This window comes from Carassius gibelio, chromosome A20, assembly GCF_023724105.1.
Source record: "Carassius gibelio isolate Cgi1373 ecotype wild population from Czech Republic chromosome A20, carGib1.2-hapl.c, whole genome shotgun sequence".
NCBI classification, from domain to species: Eukaryota; Metazoa; Chordata; class Actinopteri; order Cypriniformes; family Cyprinidae; genus Carassius; species Carassius gibelio.
Genome location: NC_068390.1, coordinates 15,229,863 through 15,247,989, shown reverse-complemented (window position 1 = coordinate 15,247,989; position 18,127 = coordinate 15,229,863). Strand labels below are relative to the sequence as shown.

Sequence of the window (18,127 nt, the reverse complement as noted above, 5' to 3'; positions counted from 1 at the left end):
TAGCAGTAATCACGGAACCAGATTTACTGACTAGATGCGCATGATCATATCGTTAGATATATCGCCCAGTCCTAGTAAGGTTTTGTCAGAAAATCCAATGTGACAAAAAACTTCTCGCTTCTAAATTGTTTATACTAAGCAACCCAATAAAACTTGAATAAAGCCACACACTGTTTTCAATATCTACTGGATGTTTTTCCACCTGCGCTCCCAATCCATACAGTTCATCTCTCCTTCTTACACAGCCTTCCCTCAGAGACACAAAGCCCCTCTCTATCTCTCACATGTCAAATTTCTCAACTAACTGTCAAGCTTGTTTCATTGGCAGCTTTTTGGAAGCACATCGGACCCAGAATCCAATGCTCTGCAAGCTAGGTGACAGTACAGCTAGAGTTCAGCTCAGTTTTAAAACGAAACAAGCTAAGTACCTGCTCCCATCTTTTCAACAAATCCGGATAAGTCTGGATAATAGAATATCCTGTTAAAAGTTTGCTACAGAGATTAGTAACTTGCCTGTAATATCTCCTAAATCTCTTCCATAACCTGGTATAAAGTTTAAGTAGAGCAGAGTTACTTGGTTACATGTCACATATCATATCGCACTTCCATATCAACCTCAAACATTCAGCTATCATAGGAAGAGAAAAGAAGAACAACAAGGAAAAACAGTGGGCTGGTTGCCATGGTGACAGGAAAAAGTCTAATGTAATTTGGCATGGTTCGAGAGGGAGGAGCTGATAGAATGAGACTAATGAGGTTAGCATAGCAAGCTTTATTAAAGCACTAAACACACGCTTGCACTTTAGTGTCAAGAGCCATGCTGAAAGAGAGTGAGATGAAAAAGAAAGAAGAGCAGGAATGTAAGTAGAAATGAGCAAAAAAAAGACTGAATGAAAATGGAACGAGCTAAATAAATTGCAGTAAGAACAAAAAAGAAAAATAATGAGCAAAAGAAAAGAGTAAAAGGGTCAAAGAAGGAGCAAAAATGGATAAGAATGAAACAGCGCAGTAAAGAATAAAGTACAAGCTAGCAAAAGAGAGAAGAGGAAAGGGAAAAAAAGAACAAGAGGAGGAAAAAAAACGGACGGCAAAACAAAAAGGCTAAACAGGACATGAGTGAAGGAAGGAAGAAAATCAAGCAGGAAAAATGAAGCAGAAGATAGGTTAAAGAAAGTCCAGGGACAAATGCAGATGAACTGAGAGGTAGAGCCCCTGAGGACCCCAGCTAAACTTTCGGCACCCAAAGCTACAGATCTATCTATCTACACATACACACACACTAAACAGTATGTTACAAAGTATACTGTATGTCAGAGCATTGCCCAAAAGGCTATCATTTTAAACTAGGTTTTTATGATTTAAATAATTAGCTTGTTCCTTCCCTTCCTGTGGTTCCTTCAAAAACTCTCCCTACAGCAAAGGCACGTCCATCATGAAAGTATACAGGTTTAGGGACGAGGAAGGGAATGCGTGGACACACACACAGCCACTGGAACTTCTCAACAATGTACAGGTTATTCTTTTGGGCCAAAGGTAAAAAAAAAAAGCCTATGAATCAACATGAGGCAGAAGACCATTCAATGAATCACACATTTAGCCATCAGCATCAAGACTGTTGGAAGCGTCTCGAAGGCTAAACACACCACAGAGAATCAAACTCTTCAAACAGAGCTCTTATTTATAGACCATTTAAACTGAAGATCAAATCAAAACTGACACACAAATGGTGTGATAAAGTGAATCAGAAACGCGAGGCCACACACAGTGATGTGAAGATTTGTGCGTGGTTCAGTCCAGGTTGGCCATCACAGGGGTGACAGATTTAATACAAAATAGCAGCACCAAAACACAGCTGTCAGGAGAGCTCAGGTGTCTTACAAACATGCTACCCATCACACACACAGAGAGAGTGGCGTGATGATATATGGATTGGTTAGCACTTATTAATTTGTGAATAATGACCAGATGTGACTCTGGTTAAGATGCAGAAGGCAGCAACGAATGCAAAAAAGCGTGTGTGTGTGTGTGTGTGTGTGGAGCAGATGTTAATATCACCAAATGCAATATTTAAGCTTATATTGGTTTATTCTCAGACTCGGATAACAAACCTACGGATTAAGATTGCCAGTTTTTGAGAATAGGGGCATTAATCAGACCACCTGAAACCGTCTTTATGCGATCCTGACAGTAATACAGGAATCATTTTAATTCTGTGAGAAAAGGAAAGAACATTAAGTAAAAACAAAAACATTGGTTGGTCACGTCACATCAGATGTTGTCTTTCTGACTAAGAAGGAGATTCTTGGCCAGAAAAAGTTGAAAGAGGACATAATACTAGGGATGCCCACATAAATTGTGGGCAAAACGATGAAATACAACTCACATCACCCTCATTTATTGTTAATACACACATACACACACAAATACAAACCATCTGGAGGCCTGTGGGAAACATTAAGCTGTTGAGAATGACTTCCTGCTATCGGCTAGGAGAGAAATGAGGGAGGGAATTAAAAAAGTCGAAAAGAACGAGAAAATGGAAGCAAGGGAGTAATGGGTAATAAAAGGAGGGGAGATGGGGGAAATGATCTGCTATGCTTGCAGAGAGCACAGCGGGACAGAAAAGAGGGGACAAGACTGAGAAAAAGGGGGGGTCTATGTGCAATGAGATCTGTAAGTACAGGCTTACAGGGCCTTAATGAAGGGGTTACAGGACACAGGCACAGGTCAGCAGGAGCATATCATCATCAAAAAAAAAGGCCCAGTGTGAGTCAATGCGGGCCGCTCAGGCACAGGGCAGTGGAGGGGCGGGTCATAGGAATGTCACTTTTATACGTGCCAGGACACAATAAACAGCATTCCTCGTTCCTTGCATAAAAACGGCAAGTACTGCCAAAGAGACACAGAGAGTCAAGCACAAGCAAATAGACTGCTGTGGGGAGGCAGGGAGACAGGAAAAGCTAAATACATCAAGAGGGTGGCCCACAGAGTTTAGATTTTAGGGCTTTTGGGGTTTGGGAAGGTTTCTGTCAAGGAGGTCGCACTCACGAAACTCAGTCATTGATGGACAAACATTCAGGCTTTGAGATAAACAAGCAGTGCATGTAGGTAAGAGACCAAATGAAACGTTAAGGATTTCTCTTGTGATTTTTAGGGGAAGTGGGGCAAGGAGAAAGGAAGTGAACTTTGTTCATAGCAAATGTGGTCCTGCACTCAGACAGACATCTTGGGCTGTTGATCTCGCACCTGATCAATACATGACCAGCTACAATTTTTCATATGCTATTTAAAGTCATACAGAACTTTGAAATCAAATCAAAGACACAAACACTGGCAAATCAAGCATCTATTATTGTTGTTCTTCTGAAGTGGACACTGCAGCAGTCTGGGAACAGTGCTTCTCGACCTCCATAGGTCCACTGGTGTTAGGCCACTCAATCAGATCTGAGCTTGCTATTTTGATTAACTCCATGCGATTTTTATGAACAAAGTGAATCAGATGCACCACAATTGCACAATTACACAAGATTACAATTAAAGTTGCACAGAGCATCCTTCACCAAAGAGAAGTCTGAAAGATTTTACTGAAAGATCTAAGACGTATTGCTTAAAATATATGAGGTCAAAAAAAATATATATATAGAAACACGGATGGATCAATTGTTTAAAATATCATCAATAATATGCATAAAGAAAACAAACAGAATGAGATTTCATTTAATGTCCACTTAAAGGATTATGGTATGGACTAATCATGAAAATTTAAGTTTGGGTTTCACTGCATCAAAATGTCCCACTTACAATGCGTTTTCCACAGCATTTGAGCATTGTGACAAATTCCAAACATGTCAGTTGAACACATGAATTCAACTGAGCATCAGCGCCCTTAAATTAGTTTTTGGGTTTGTCAACAAAAACAACTAGTTGTATTGAATAAGTGTCTTTAAACTATGTCTATAAACAAATCAGCATTTAACTACTTTATTGGTGACAAAAATTACAATTGAAGAAAATCATGTGTAGTATTGTGCCACTTGTCTGCAACAAAACTAAACCAACCATTTGACTTAAGGCTTAAATGCACTGTAAATAGTTTTTGATGCATTACAATAATAATAAACGATTATGATTCCGAGGGAAATAGTTGATAATTGTGAAGCTATAAGCATGCCGTCTTTTGAAGAGACCATCTCATGGCCATTAAACCAAGCCCTTTCTCATCAATTAAACGGAAGGCCTTCTCCTTTCTGCTTCTCATAATGAGACTTTAGATTTAAAATGTGCGCTATGGGCTAAGAACACAGCTGCTAACGCTTTCTCAATGCCAGATATGGAGATTCATTACATCATTTCCACATTCAAAGATGTTAAATTAGAATCTGATTAAGTTTTAATACATTTCTGATTGCGTGTGCGAGGAAGATGAAAGAGTAGCTCTGAATATTACTGCTCTCTGCCTCCTGCTCTGATGCTGACCCCACTCACATAACCTTTCACATCTGACCTATGACCCCTGAGCTGTTTCTCTGTTTCATCTCTGACAAGTGACAACCCAGCTGACCTGCTGGCCACAGAAAGCCGAGTCACGTCACCTCAGAACTGGAGGAGAAAGTGATGAGGTTAAACCATCATGTTGGTGATCAAGACAGCAGTGTTTCCTACTAAGACGTATTTCTGCTGAATGTACACGGCCGTTCAAAAATTAGGGGTCAGTAAGATTATTTAAAAAAAAAAAAAAAATATATATATTTGAAACAGCAAGGAAACATTAAATTAATCAAAAGTGACAGTAAATACTTAAGACTGATTTCTGAGGGATCATGTGACACTGAAGACTGGAGTACTGAAATTTACGGAGTAGATTTTAAAATATATTGATAGTAATCATATTTCACAATATTGTGTAAAGCTCTATTTATCTATTACTTTATTTTTGCTATTATTGTGTACAATATTTTGTAAAGCTTTATTTATCTATTAATTTATTTTTGCTATTATTACCCAAAACATAGCCTAGATTTGCACATTTTTAGTAAAACTTATTTTTAGAAATATTAAATATCATTACAAAAAAATATCTTTACAACCAGTCAGTTTTACGAACCATAACTATACAAAGCAGAACTTGTTTCATTTGAGTCAGATATTACTGAAAGTCTTTAGTAATAGAATGAGACATTAACGAATCAGAGAGTTCTTCAAGTGAATGATTCATCTGACCGAGGAGATCTTTTTGAGCAAATCATTAAAACAATCGGTTCACAGGAAGTAATTTGTCTACACTAATTGAGCTGTGTGTTTCTGATACATTATTTTAAATTTAAGATTGCGAATTCCCAGTTTTGCCTTAGATGAAGCAGCAAAAGAGCGATTTGAGAAACACTGCGAGACACAGATCCCATTGATTCAATCTAATTACCAGTACAATGAACATTCTGTCTCCTACACAAGCTGAACTCAAGCCTGGTCTCAAAGACTGTTAACAAAAAGGTGAAAACTAGACGGCATTCAGGCAAGTCATTTACAAACACACAAATACATATGCATCACTTGCACAATAAAACTGCTTGTGATTAGTCAGAAGGCTTCCCACTGAGTTGTTTCAGCGAAGTGGCTTTGGAAGCTCTGAGGTAAACAGCTGACACTCAGCCCATCACCGTACGTGTCCACTGGTGCGGAGTGAGCAGAGATGAGCAGGTCCTTTCAATTTATTATATATATGTGAGCTGAGAGACAGCCATGCACAGGGGATTGTGGGATTGACAACAGATCAGAGCTAGCGGTAAGAGTGTCAAGAAGTTGAGAAAAGTATTACTTTAATGCAAATATTAAGCAAGAAAAGCAGAGAGCTTATCGCTGTGCACTGATTTCTATAATAATGTTCCAGCAGTGGTAGAGCTTCAATATTTAAACCACATCGTTACATTCAGATTTAAAAAACTGTTAGACATTACAACAACTAAACAAAGACTAATACTTCAGCAAGATGCATTAAATTGATCAAAAATGACACTAAAAACACTTAAAACATTACAAAAGGTTTCTATTTCATATCTTTTAACTTTCTATTCATCAAAGAATCTTGAAAAAATATATTTATCACTGTTTCCACAAAAAATATTAAGTTTTCAACATGATAATAATGAGAAATGTTTCTTGAGCACCAAATCAGTATATTAGAATAATTCCTGAAGGATCATGTGACACTGAAGACTGGAGTAATGATGCTGAAAATTTAGCTTTTTGTCTTCATTTTACTCTTACTGTATTTTGGATCCAATAATTGCAGACTTCGTGATCATAAGAGTGATCACTATTTTAGTGTTCTTCCTTCTCTTTTTTTACATATTCAGCCTCTTTATTTCAATCTTAAAGATTGAAATAAAGTTTGTGCGCCCCACGCAGACAGACAGCGTCTGTCAGATCAGAGGTGGCCACTAATAAGAAGCTGTTATGCATCTGTCTGCTCGACCACACCTCCTGCTATTCTTCAACACTGATAGAAATCGTAGGGAGAGAAAAAAAAAGAATTAGAAATAGAGAGAAGTGAGAGGCAGCGGCACCTTTTGCCCACTGGGACTCATGGGTATCAATGTGTTCTTTGATCTTTGGCTCTTTAGTAGCTAATGGAGTCCACCTGCATGTCCCCCTCAGTAACACTTGAACCCCCTGGATGAGGTCCAGGGATGGCATGGTTTCAGTTTCAGGCGGCACACCCTCAGACCATCCCATCTATCTCACACAAAAGCTTTCAGTATTGTGCTCGGGACAATTTGGGGTATTTGTGTTTTTACTGATTAAATAGCTATCAAATGACTTTCTGAATTATTACTATTACTAGTCAGGTTGTATGTTTCTGATTCACTACAGAGAATCAGCTCAATAAGGGTCACTTCTTAATGAACCAGACTACACTGGACAGACTGTATGAATGACTTCTGATACAATAAAAAACGGCCCATCAGATTCATTTCTTTGTGAATGGACAACATTGGTTGCACAGAATGTTCCTGACTCACAAAAAATAATTGGCTAATAGCACTCATTTGTTGACGAATTTGACAACACGTTGTTGCAATGTATGTTTCTTACTCGCTAAAGTGAGAACAAGCTGATAAAATTAAATTTGTTCATGAATCTGACATTTGTGACAACACTATGTTTTGGATTCCCTAAAAAGAAATGTCTCGCAAGAGTCATTTGTTTGTGTACCAGACTACAAATAATCACACCAAGTTTCTGATTCACTAATACGAAACACGTCATAAGAGTCATTTGTTTGTGAATTGAACTACATAACTACATCAGATGCTAAAACAGCCACATAATGCAACATCTGACAACTCAGATCTCAGGGGTATGGATGTCTTGATGCGTGTACCCTGAACTAGGTAGGAATTCTTCTCCTTAGCACCAGTTTGCTTCTCTGCGTGAGTGTGTTTTGTGCATTCCCAAAGCACAGCATATCAAGTGTCAGACTTAACAAAAACCCTCTGAAGACCTAAATAACAGACCTGCCACTCACACAATGCTCTGTTATCATGTAGTCTTAGATGCATTCCTGGTCTTAACACCACCACCTAGGAATCACAGGCTCTGTTTGAAGCTACAACCGCTGCAAAAAGCCCTTTCCACTGGCAGCAAGGCTGTTTATACCACCACAGATACACCCTTAAACAGACTGATGCGTGAAAACACAGCGGGCACAAAGAGAGAGAAGATAAGAAACAATCACTGCCAAGTCTGATCATGTGAGAGTTTTTTTTTTTAAGCTCACAGTACTAATCAACCGTATATACCTCTCTTTAATGGATTCAGTCGGCTCTGGCAAACAACCTAATGCTAATGACTGTGTTCCTAAAGCGTGATATTTCCGTTGACGGGCTAATTAGAAAAGACTATGTGGGAAGAGTTCATCAGATTTGATCATTTTATGTTCTTGCGGTAAGGGCACTTTGGGATAGGGAGGAGGTGTTACTGTAGTGATGCCAACTAAAGAAAGAACAAGTGTAATCACTTAGAGGATTTAGTCATTCCAAACAAAGGCAAATTGAAAAATGGCGTGGTTTGTTTCTGGTTTAATGTGTGCAGAAATAGAAAACAGACTAGAAAAAAAAAGCATACACACTGCAGTGCACATGAACTGAAAATAGACGATATATTCAGAAAGAGATGGTTCACAGAAAAAAGGTTGTGTTAAATAGTAACAATATTTAATTTAATTTTATTTATTTATTTTTATTTTTAATTATCAGTTTATAGGTATTGGCTAGAATTTTAATATCTATCGATTCCTAAAGCTACATTTCAGTAACAGTAAAATGGATCAATGTACAATTTTAATAAATTTTAAATAAGTTTGGGGTCGGTAAGATTGACGGTAATGGTCGGTAACTGTAGGTAACTATGAAGTCTCTTATGCTCACCTAGGCTGTATTTATTTGACCAAAAATAAAGTAAAACTGTAATTTTCTTAAATATTATTACAATTTAAAATAAAAATAAAAAAATCTTTATTTGAAGTAGAATTTTTTAGTTGGTTTAATAGGAGAGAGACAACTAGCTTATTAGGCCAATCCAGCTGTCATTTCACAGCACTGATGTTTATGAACAACAAAAGAAGGATATTAAAAGATTATAGACCGGAGATGTTTGACTTGGAGTGTCACCTCCCATCATGCTTTGGGTGGAGGCCTCTTTCTGTCCCACAAGTCTGTGAGAGCGAGACGACAGAGGGCTTTATTGTAGGGACACCTGTGTTTTGTTACCATGCAAAACCAAAAGGTGGAACATAACAAAACACACAATCACAAAACTGCTGCTATGACAACTATCCTGATCCACCGGGACACTTTGTTTGAAAGTTACACTGGCAGAAACGTGTGTGCTTTCACTCGGACACAAACAGCCACAAATACAATAGTGTCCGCTTGCAATGTTTTTGATTTTTTTATCCCCTCTCGCATAGAAAGAGAAATAAAGATCTCCAGATACACAATACAATAAAAAAGGTCTGGATAAGAGGCAGTTAATGCAGCTTCTTCCCAGCAGGGAAGGAGGCTTACCTCAGCTGCTTGAGTTGCTTTAGAAGAAGCACAAATGGTTTGAGCTAACAAGATTCTCTCCACCATCTGCTAGCACAACACGATTAATCGAACTAAACTGAAATTGCAACATGGCTCAGTGTAGTTACACAATTGCAAAATTTGTGATTAAATTAAATAAATATGTGCACTCCGTGTTTTAGAGTGAAGTGTGGCACTGTGTTCAGTTACACAAGAGCAACTCATGACCCGTCCAATTTGCATTTGCGATGCAACATATATAAAGCATCTTACCTAAATGCATCAACTAGCCTATTTTACCAAAATGAGAGTCTTATCCACCTTATTTTTCAAGTTTGAATGGCTATGGCCATTAGTAAATTTAATGGGTCTGGCTTCTGGTGTTAGTCCCTTCCAGTTATTTTCAGCTGTACAAAACAGCTCGTTATGCTGCTTGAAAACTGCAAACTGGTATTTTTTACCATATTATATTAATGTATTGACAATGGTATGTAGTGCATACAGTTTGACCGTTTACTGCACATTGATATTATTCTCGTTATTTCCCTATAGCAGCTAATGAATCAGAAGTCTCACACAGAAAACGGCTTACTACCGCACTGAAAAAAAGGTGAATAAACCGACTGGCGAAAAAAAAAAGCTTGACAGTAAACCCCAAACTCCTCATTATATCATAAAGTTGTGTTTTGCACCATTGCTTTGGCAAAGTATCTCTCAAACTAAAACGAAAATCCTCTTATCAAGCTTGTTTGCACTGCGTGCTTTAAAGCGAAGCACACACTTTTTCACACAACCAGCACGTGAACCAGTGTTTTCAAATGTTTACAGTATTTCACTGGATTTGTAATGAGGTGCATTTTTCAGATCTGTCTGATTTATGGGACTCACCCTAACTGGAGTGCTCTTGGCCTGGACCCTCTGAGACTGTACCCCTGTGGGACCTGGATCTCTCTGGCCTCCTCCAGCTCCCTGCGCTCGGACTCCTGCCACTGCAGATCCATTAGTAAATGTGCCATGCACGCTTCCTGTCCTCCTCGGTCTCTGCTTCATACCGTCCAGTAGCCGTACCAAGAGGATGTTGCTAGGCAATTCATCCACGCCACTCTCCACTAGCGTGCGGCACTCTGGGCAGCGCAGTTCTGCACGCGACCCCACGATTCCAAGCAGGCAGCGCCGACAAAATGTGTGCTGGCACGGCAACACCTTCGCCGTAGCATCCAGCCGTTCCAAGCACACTGGACACTCCAACAGGTCCAGGAGCGCAGACTCGTCCATTTTCACACTCGCACAATCTTTCTCAGCGTAGTCGTTCATTCAGTCAGTTTTGCCTCTCCGAAGAGAGAAGCACATGATGTGAGTGTGTGGATATAAGGCTGTTTGGAGGGAAAGTCCAATCTTGATGTCACGTCACTCCCATTCCGCAGTCATGATCATGTCTCTAGCATTCACTGTAAAGAATCAAAGAAAAATATATCACATGACACTTCTGTCTTATAAACCATTATACATGTGACATTTGATGGTTTCAATGGAAGGCACATGAGCATGCAATGAGGATGTAAAAAGAGAGTTCCTCAAGAAAACTGTCTCTTCAGTATCCAGGATTTTCAAAAAGATCTAAATTGCTTTTCAAATGCACAGTAAACTTGGGACAAACTGCAGAAACACTAAGAACTGGACCAGTAAATAAGCTACAAACATATCTTTAGGATTGGGAATTATAATGAATTAAATGATTCTGTTTCAGATTTTGCTTCCTCAATGATTGTAATCCAAAATGTTTCTTTTTATACTATTGAGAAATAAATACTTCAAAAATATCATTCTTACTGCATTCAATTACTGTAAGTTGTATTAGTGAAATACAGTAATGTGTGTTTTTAATTCAATAAAAAGAACCGATTCATAAGAATCATTCATTCGGGAATCAGACAACACTGGTCACGCAGTATGCTTGGTACTTCTCTATACACGCAGTTATTCGCTCTTCTATGCCATACTGAAGTATACATACGGTATACATATACATAATAAAAGTATACATAATAACAAGTGAACTCCCGGAAATACCGGGATGAGAACTCAAAAACAAAGTGTGGACTGTTGGAAACCATGATCTCAACTGTCGCAGCTTTACTTCCACTTCATAACCTTATAAAATTCATAGACTGGATGGAACAGTACAAAGTGCATAGTGTAAGCTCAGTGTACAGTGAGGATCATTTAGCACACAACTTGATTCTTTTAGTACGATATTCTATTCGCGTTTGGAGAGAAAAAAAAAAGCACGTCCGAGATTGAACTGAACGGTATGAAAATTGTTAAGAGTTCTGTATTTTTTTGTTCTCTAGTTCCAGACACACTGATACAGTCCACGCCGGTAATGGCAACAAAAATAACGCTGAAACAACTAAAGAGAGTTTACCGTCACGTTTGGTCAGTTGGCTAGAAGAGACTTCGTGTCTAAACTGCAAATGCGCCCAAACGAGGCTGTAGTGCTCTCGTCAGACCTTTCCCTCATCGAGCCTCATCCACTATCCTTCCGTTACCGGTTATCCCGACTGACACACTACCACGTTCCCAATCAAAAGACGAGGATACATAAAGGCAAGCAGAACAATGAATACAGACTAATAAAACTAAAAAAATAATAAAAACTGCAAAGTCAAACATCTTTATGGTACTAGCTAATTGATCTGAACTAAATGATTGTGTACAGAAACGTTATAAGTCAAATAAATATAGTTAACAAAGTACAAAATACAAAAGATAGTGTTAAGCAAATTGACAGCCTCAGTCACTGTTCACTTATATTGTAAGGGGGAATGCAGTGAAAGGCGACTGAGGCTGTCAGTCCCTAACATCTCTTTTGAGAAATGTATATAGTTTTATAACAACATTTAGGGTGAGTATATGATGAAGAATTTACAATTTTGGGGAAACTATCCCTTTAAACCTTTAGTGCAAACACTCAACCTCGCCCTCTCTGTCGTTAAAGTCCTGAATAAAACGAACAGTCTTGTATTTAATAGATACAGAGCCAACATTAGCCACATTGTTTCCGAGTAGCGGTACAAATACATCAACCTTAAATTACAGTACGTGAGTCTGTTTAAATTACTCCTGGAACTAATTAACCCATCATCACTCGTGTTTTGAAAACTAACCACAATTTTAAAAGACGTATAAATTGTCGTACGTGATGTAACAGTAAACAGTAAAGGACAGACGCTTTTATCTAACGTCTAACTAACGTCTGTAACTCGTGTTCATGTTGGTTGTAACCACATAGCTTCACAAGATTTGATTCGATGTTTACATTTCATTTGATTGCGGTGATGTTTGTGAGAGCACAAAAGATCTACCTTAAATAAGGGCCCCTTCTCACTACTCCTCTTCTTCCAGAAAAGTTTCTTTCCCCGAGTTCCTCAAGCTTGGGAATTCGCCCTGGAAACAGGATCCTGAAATCTTGATCGCCCAAGTTGGACACAAGTTTATATGTTCAGATCTGTATATCTCAGCAAGGAACCGATCATCGCTCTTGAGTCGTTGGTCGAAACAGCAAAAAAATCTGAATAAAACCCGAGTCCGAGCAATAGCCTCACTCCGAGAGATTCAGGTAGATTAAATTTAGAAGAAAGCGACGAAAAACAGGGGAAGCGAGCTCCTGCGTCCGAGCGCCATGACGAGCCCTGTGGATACTGTGGGACACTGCAGAGGACGTGTAGTCGGGAGGGAGGATTTTCAAAACGCTTAGCTAGAAAAATACATCAACCGTTTTGATCTTAGGCTTCGTTCTTACTAAATTTTAAATAAACAACAACTGAAAAGCTGCCGTTTTGATCGCCAGAAATAAGCAAATTGTATTTCTAAAGCTGATTTAGTCTATACGTAGTGGGTAACGTTGTTCATTGACGAATAGTTTGTTTACAATCTCCGCGTGCGCCATATAGTTTCACAAATTACCAGAGTCACTGCAGGGGAATAGTTTTTAACTTTCCTCTTGTATCAGGTTTAAATGGGAAGAGAGAACAAATTTCACCAGATGAACCTCGAGTATGTTGTCAGTAGCACACTTATTGTTCTACACTTACTATTTATGCAGTATATAGTATGCATGTAGTATGGTTATTTGCATGCACACCCAGATTATCTAATTGCCAAAATGTGCAGTAACAGAGAACGATGCGAGGAATACTACCGCACAGTTAGTTCAAACTGCTCAACTTCACCTTCCATTTTCAGAACTGCAAGAAATATATATATATATATATATATATATATATATATATATATATATATATATATATATATATATATATATATATATACATTAAAAGTATTTTGTAATTTTTAATATATATATATATGTGTGTGTGTGTGTGTGTGTGTGTGTGTGTGTGTGTGTTTGTGTGTGTGTGTGTGTATGCACATAATTACACCTTGTCACAACAATATTCTTTGAAACATTTAGCATTGCATAATGCTTACTGGTTAACATATTTGTAAAAAAAAAAATATATATATATATATATATATATATATATATATATATATATATATATATATATAACACATGATAGGTAAAAATTGATAGCCTGAATGCACTGTAAGTCACTTTGGATAAAAGAGTCTGCTAAATGCATACATTAAAATTTTATTTTTAATTTATACAGGCAATATTCATATTATAATACCATGAGGTAAATATTATTGCTCTCAAACACATTCTCAAACATCATCCCCTTGAAACCTTTAGGTTTTGCATCTCTGCTCCAGCTTGTGGCTCAAAGGTCAATTTTCCACTACCTTCCACATGCACACTGGCACACACAAAGGTTAACACGGAGGTCAGGTTGTTGGAAGATCGACCCGTTACATCAGTGGTGTGTAAACCTTGCAAGAGACACACAGCCCCTCTTGTTCATCAGACACAAGCCCCCAAGGCTGGGATTGTGGGTCAAATCAGATCAAATGCATCTTTGTTACATGATTATGTTCAAATACCTCATGGTTTATAAAACAGTAAACATTTTCCATTTTAAAAACCCATTCTTGAATAACCCTCTGCTTCATTGCACAAAAGTGGGTTTTATTCTACAAAGAGAAGCCTTTACTTTAAGGTTTGAGGATCCAAGGAATGTTTCAGTGATTTGTGAATAAAGGTGAAGGTTTGGTGGAGTTTCACATGAGGGCTTCTTCTGTGTTTCACAAAATGTTTGGAATGAAATGGATTGCGGAACGTTCATATTTATGAGACCGGTCAATTTTGAATTAGATTTTATTTTTATACTTTCTGATTTCATTTGAAAGTTTTTCGTAATTGTTTTTGTCATGTTTTCAATTCTTTTAGTTCTAAATGGTTTTTATGAAGTTTTAAAGTTTTAAAAACTAAATGAGAACTTAAAAAAAATGTATATATATATATATATATATATATATATATATATATATATATATATATATATATATATATAGTAATTATTTATTTATTATTCTTTTTTTATAATTTTTTTTAATCAATGACCTTTTTTTCATGATTTAAGTTTTAATCATAAACCTGGTGTGAACACTCTTTAAAATAGCAATATGCTATAGTCATTTCAGCTGAAGGCAAAGTTCTCAAGCCCTAAAGTAAACAGGAATTACATCATCAGCTTCCTACCTTACTGGCTCTTATCATGAAGTAATATACAGTATCTTGTAAGAATTTATAGCATATGGCATAAACAGAGTAAGTCAAAGGCAGTACATATAGCCTGCTTGTTCAAAAGCTTTTCAGTTCTGTTTATTTACAGTCAAACATATATTTCTACACACCATAAGAAGAAAGCTAACATTTTATGTATAGACTCATCTGTTTTACAGAGCCCACAGAGAATGATAGCGCCAACAGAAACCGCAGATGTGATGAATGTGCTATGACTTGATTTTGATTTGGCTCGTACTTTGTCTGCTCCAGGAAAAATTACAACACATCGTTGTGAGCAATTTGCACACTTAACTAAATCGTGCCACTATAATGGCAACATTTGGTAAGCAAGCGTGTGTAATTGAGCTGAAACAGTTCATGAAGGGCTCATTTGAGTGCATATGCATGTGTGTGCAGTGTGTACTGTCATGCCTTGGCTAATGAGAACAATAAATCAGAAAGAGAAAATAAATACGGTAAATATGTATGGAACACAGAAGAAAGAGTTAAGAGAGGAATAGTATTGCAAACAGAGAGTACGAGAGAATAATAAAGAAGTTAGATTTATGGTGGCACAGCTCTTGGATGTCAGAAGTGATCCCGCTGGAGCTGGCAGCAGCTCTCCGGTCATATTTCACTGTTGCCGGGGGTCATTAGTCCACCCCCTGAAGGGAGGGGCAGAGGCTGTAAAGCCTGGTGCAAATTTCTCGGATAACCCCGGAGGAAAAGGCCTGCTTTGATTTATCACTGACCCAGTCATGGCCCAGTCTGAGGTGGGATTGTCCTGAACTTGGAATAACAGTGCATGTGATTCACAATAATTACAAGCATATACATGATTTCATACTTTTATATATACATACTCAAAGTGCCAGACAAAGTTATATTGGCTATTTTTTTTTCTGCCACATCTGAAGCACCAGCTGTGTATTAAATATGAAAAATGTTTGAAATTATAGAGTTTACAATTTTTATATAAATTTAGAACCACTTTATTTATTTTAATATATATATATATATATATATATATATATATATATATATATATATATATATATATATACGTTTTCACAGCCTTATGCATCATCATTCTTTATGCAAAAGGAGAATATATTGGCGTTATAGTTGAAATGCTAGAGTTATGTTATTTTGGCTTTTATTTTTTCACTTGAGTGAGTTTGTGATCAGCAATTTGCCTCTCTGCACACATTAAAGAGCACACGATTCTGCCACGTCTGAGGCGACAGCTGTGTCACGGGCAATAAAAAAGTGAGGAGGGTTTGAATGAGAGAAACAGAAAGAAGAAAGAGAGAGAGAAGAGACGTGACAAATGCTTTTTCCTCAAAACATGAGAGCCAGTCCTGACAGACAGAATAATGGATTCAGGGATCCTTTGCAGCATGAAGGCATCTGTTTTCCAAGGCAGTGACAATCTACCACGACCATCTGAATCTTCAAAACTGTGAATTCATGATGTAATGTTGGACACAGAATGAGGGCTAGTGTGAGTCGGCTGGTTTCATTTTAGGAAACACTAATTTGATAATTAAAGTATAAGTGCATGTTGATTCTTGGCTTGTTTCTAGCCATATACCCGTATTTTTTGGACTATAAGTCGCACCTGAGTATAAGTTGCATCAGTCCAAAAATACATCATGATGAGGAAAAAACATATATAAGCGACTTATTTATCAAAATTAATTTGACATGAACAGAGAGAAATGAACCAAGATAAAACATTACCGTCTACAGCCGCGAGAGGGCGCTCCATGTTTTCAGTGTAGACTACAGGAGCAATGAGCCCTCTGGCGGCTGTAGACGGTAATGTTTTATCTTGGTTCATTTCTCTCGGTTCATGTCAAATCAATTTTGATAAATAAGTCGCACCTGACTATAAGTCGCAGGACCAGCCAAACTATGAAAAAAAGTGCGACTTATAGTCCGGAAAATACGGTAGTTAAAGCTCTCAATTAATAATAACAAGGCTTCTGAAGAACACACAAAAAAACCTTTCTGACCCCAAACTAAAAGATGTAATTTATTTAGACCAAACAACAATACAGATTTATATATATATGTTTATATATTTATATATATATTAAAATTGTAAATTAAATTATATATATAATATATTATATTATATATATAAATGATGTACACAATCAAATTTGAGGCATTTTGCAGGGTATTACAATAAAACATGTTTAAATTATCCATGTTTTCTATGTTTCTGTTTTCAGTTTTAAAAACCAATAACGGTGTGGTAGCTCATAACAACAGCACTCTCTGTACTTGACATTAATGTACACAATTTAAGGATAAATTATAGATTTCATTAATTCATAGAAGATAAATATGAAAACATTATATAAAGAGCTGACACCTAGCACAAACACTGAGTTTCTTTGAAGCAAAGCGTGTGACAATGCTCCCTGATTCCCCCACATAAACACACTTTGCACCAAATGTTCTCTGCAGTTCATCATCTAACACATCCTGCTTTTTTCTTTCCCTCTCTAACCCACTCAAATACTGTACATCTATCAATACACGCTTTACAGCTCACGCCATTGATAATCTCGTGTTCCTGTCTTAGCAGGACTTCAACGGGATATTGAATGTCTGTTTCCACACCAGAGACGTTTAATGGCGCAGAGGTTAATGAAAGAGCAGTATTAATCTGCCTTAAGGTGGGGGAGGTTTTTAACTCAACCTAACCTACTTTAAGAAGCCCACTGAGAGAGTGTACAAATAAACCAGATCTGTGTTTCAACTCCCATGGAGGGAAAGACTCTGCAAAATTATACCTTCGGGCAAAACACTTGTCAGATTAGGCACAAAGCCATCGATGAAATTAGTGAGGTCAGATATGGGGCAAAAACGATTCGTTCATGTGTGTGCATGGCAAATAGAGTGTGAATATGTATGTATTGCAAATATACATAGAAGATCTTCCTCACTGACTCACATTTTGCCTTTTGGGAACTGAATTCAGGAAGTCAATTAACTCAACCCCTGGGATTTGATAAATGGGTAAAAGATTTTAGAGGAAAGGAGGGTGAGACGGATAACAGCTTTCTCTTGCTCAATCCATTCTGCTGTCTTATTGCCTTCTTCCACTCACCCCATCCGTCATGAACATATTAAACATTCCCACAGCATCCACAGGCCTTGATTAAGAATCCTCCCGAACTCCACGACTCCTGACCATGAATATTGAATATTATATCAATCCAATGAATCACTCAAATCCTTATATCATGAGCCCAGGTTTCTTTGGCGATCGTAAATGTGTATCCTCATATCTGTAAGCAGTCATTTAGATGATAATTGCATTGCCTTTATTTAATTGAAAGCATTTCAGAAGCAT

The 18,127-nt window shown here is 37.5% G+C and overlaps 1 protein-coding gene across 2 annotated transcripts in view; it reads right to left on the bottom strand.

Annotated features, from left to right (window-relative positions):
* The window catches only part of LOC127938925 (E3 ubiquitin-protein ligase SH3RF1), a 44,539-nt gene extending 31,761 nt beyond the window's left edge, over nt 1-12,778 (bottom strand). Inside the window, exons 1-2 of one of the 2 annotated variants that reach the window (XM_052535848.1) lie at nt 12,431-12,778; nt 9,954-10,513 (exon numbers count right to left, since the gene is read on the bottom strand). In XM_052535848.1, the coding sequence (XP_052391808.1) occupies nt 9,954-10,379 (426 nt within the window). In that variant the 5' untranslated portion in view covers nt 10,380-10,513; nt 12,431-12,778. Of the gene's footprint in view, nt 1-9,953; nt 10,514-11,490; nt 11,625-12,430 lie in introns of those variants that run through there. The other variant, XM_052535849.1, reaches the window with a different exon arrangement.
* Nucleotides 12,779-18,127: the final 5,349 nt, after the last annotated feature.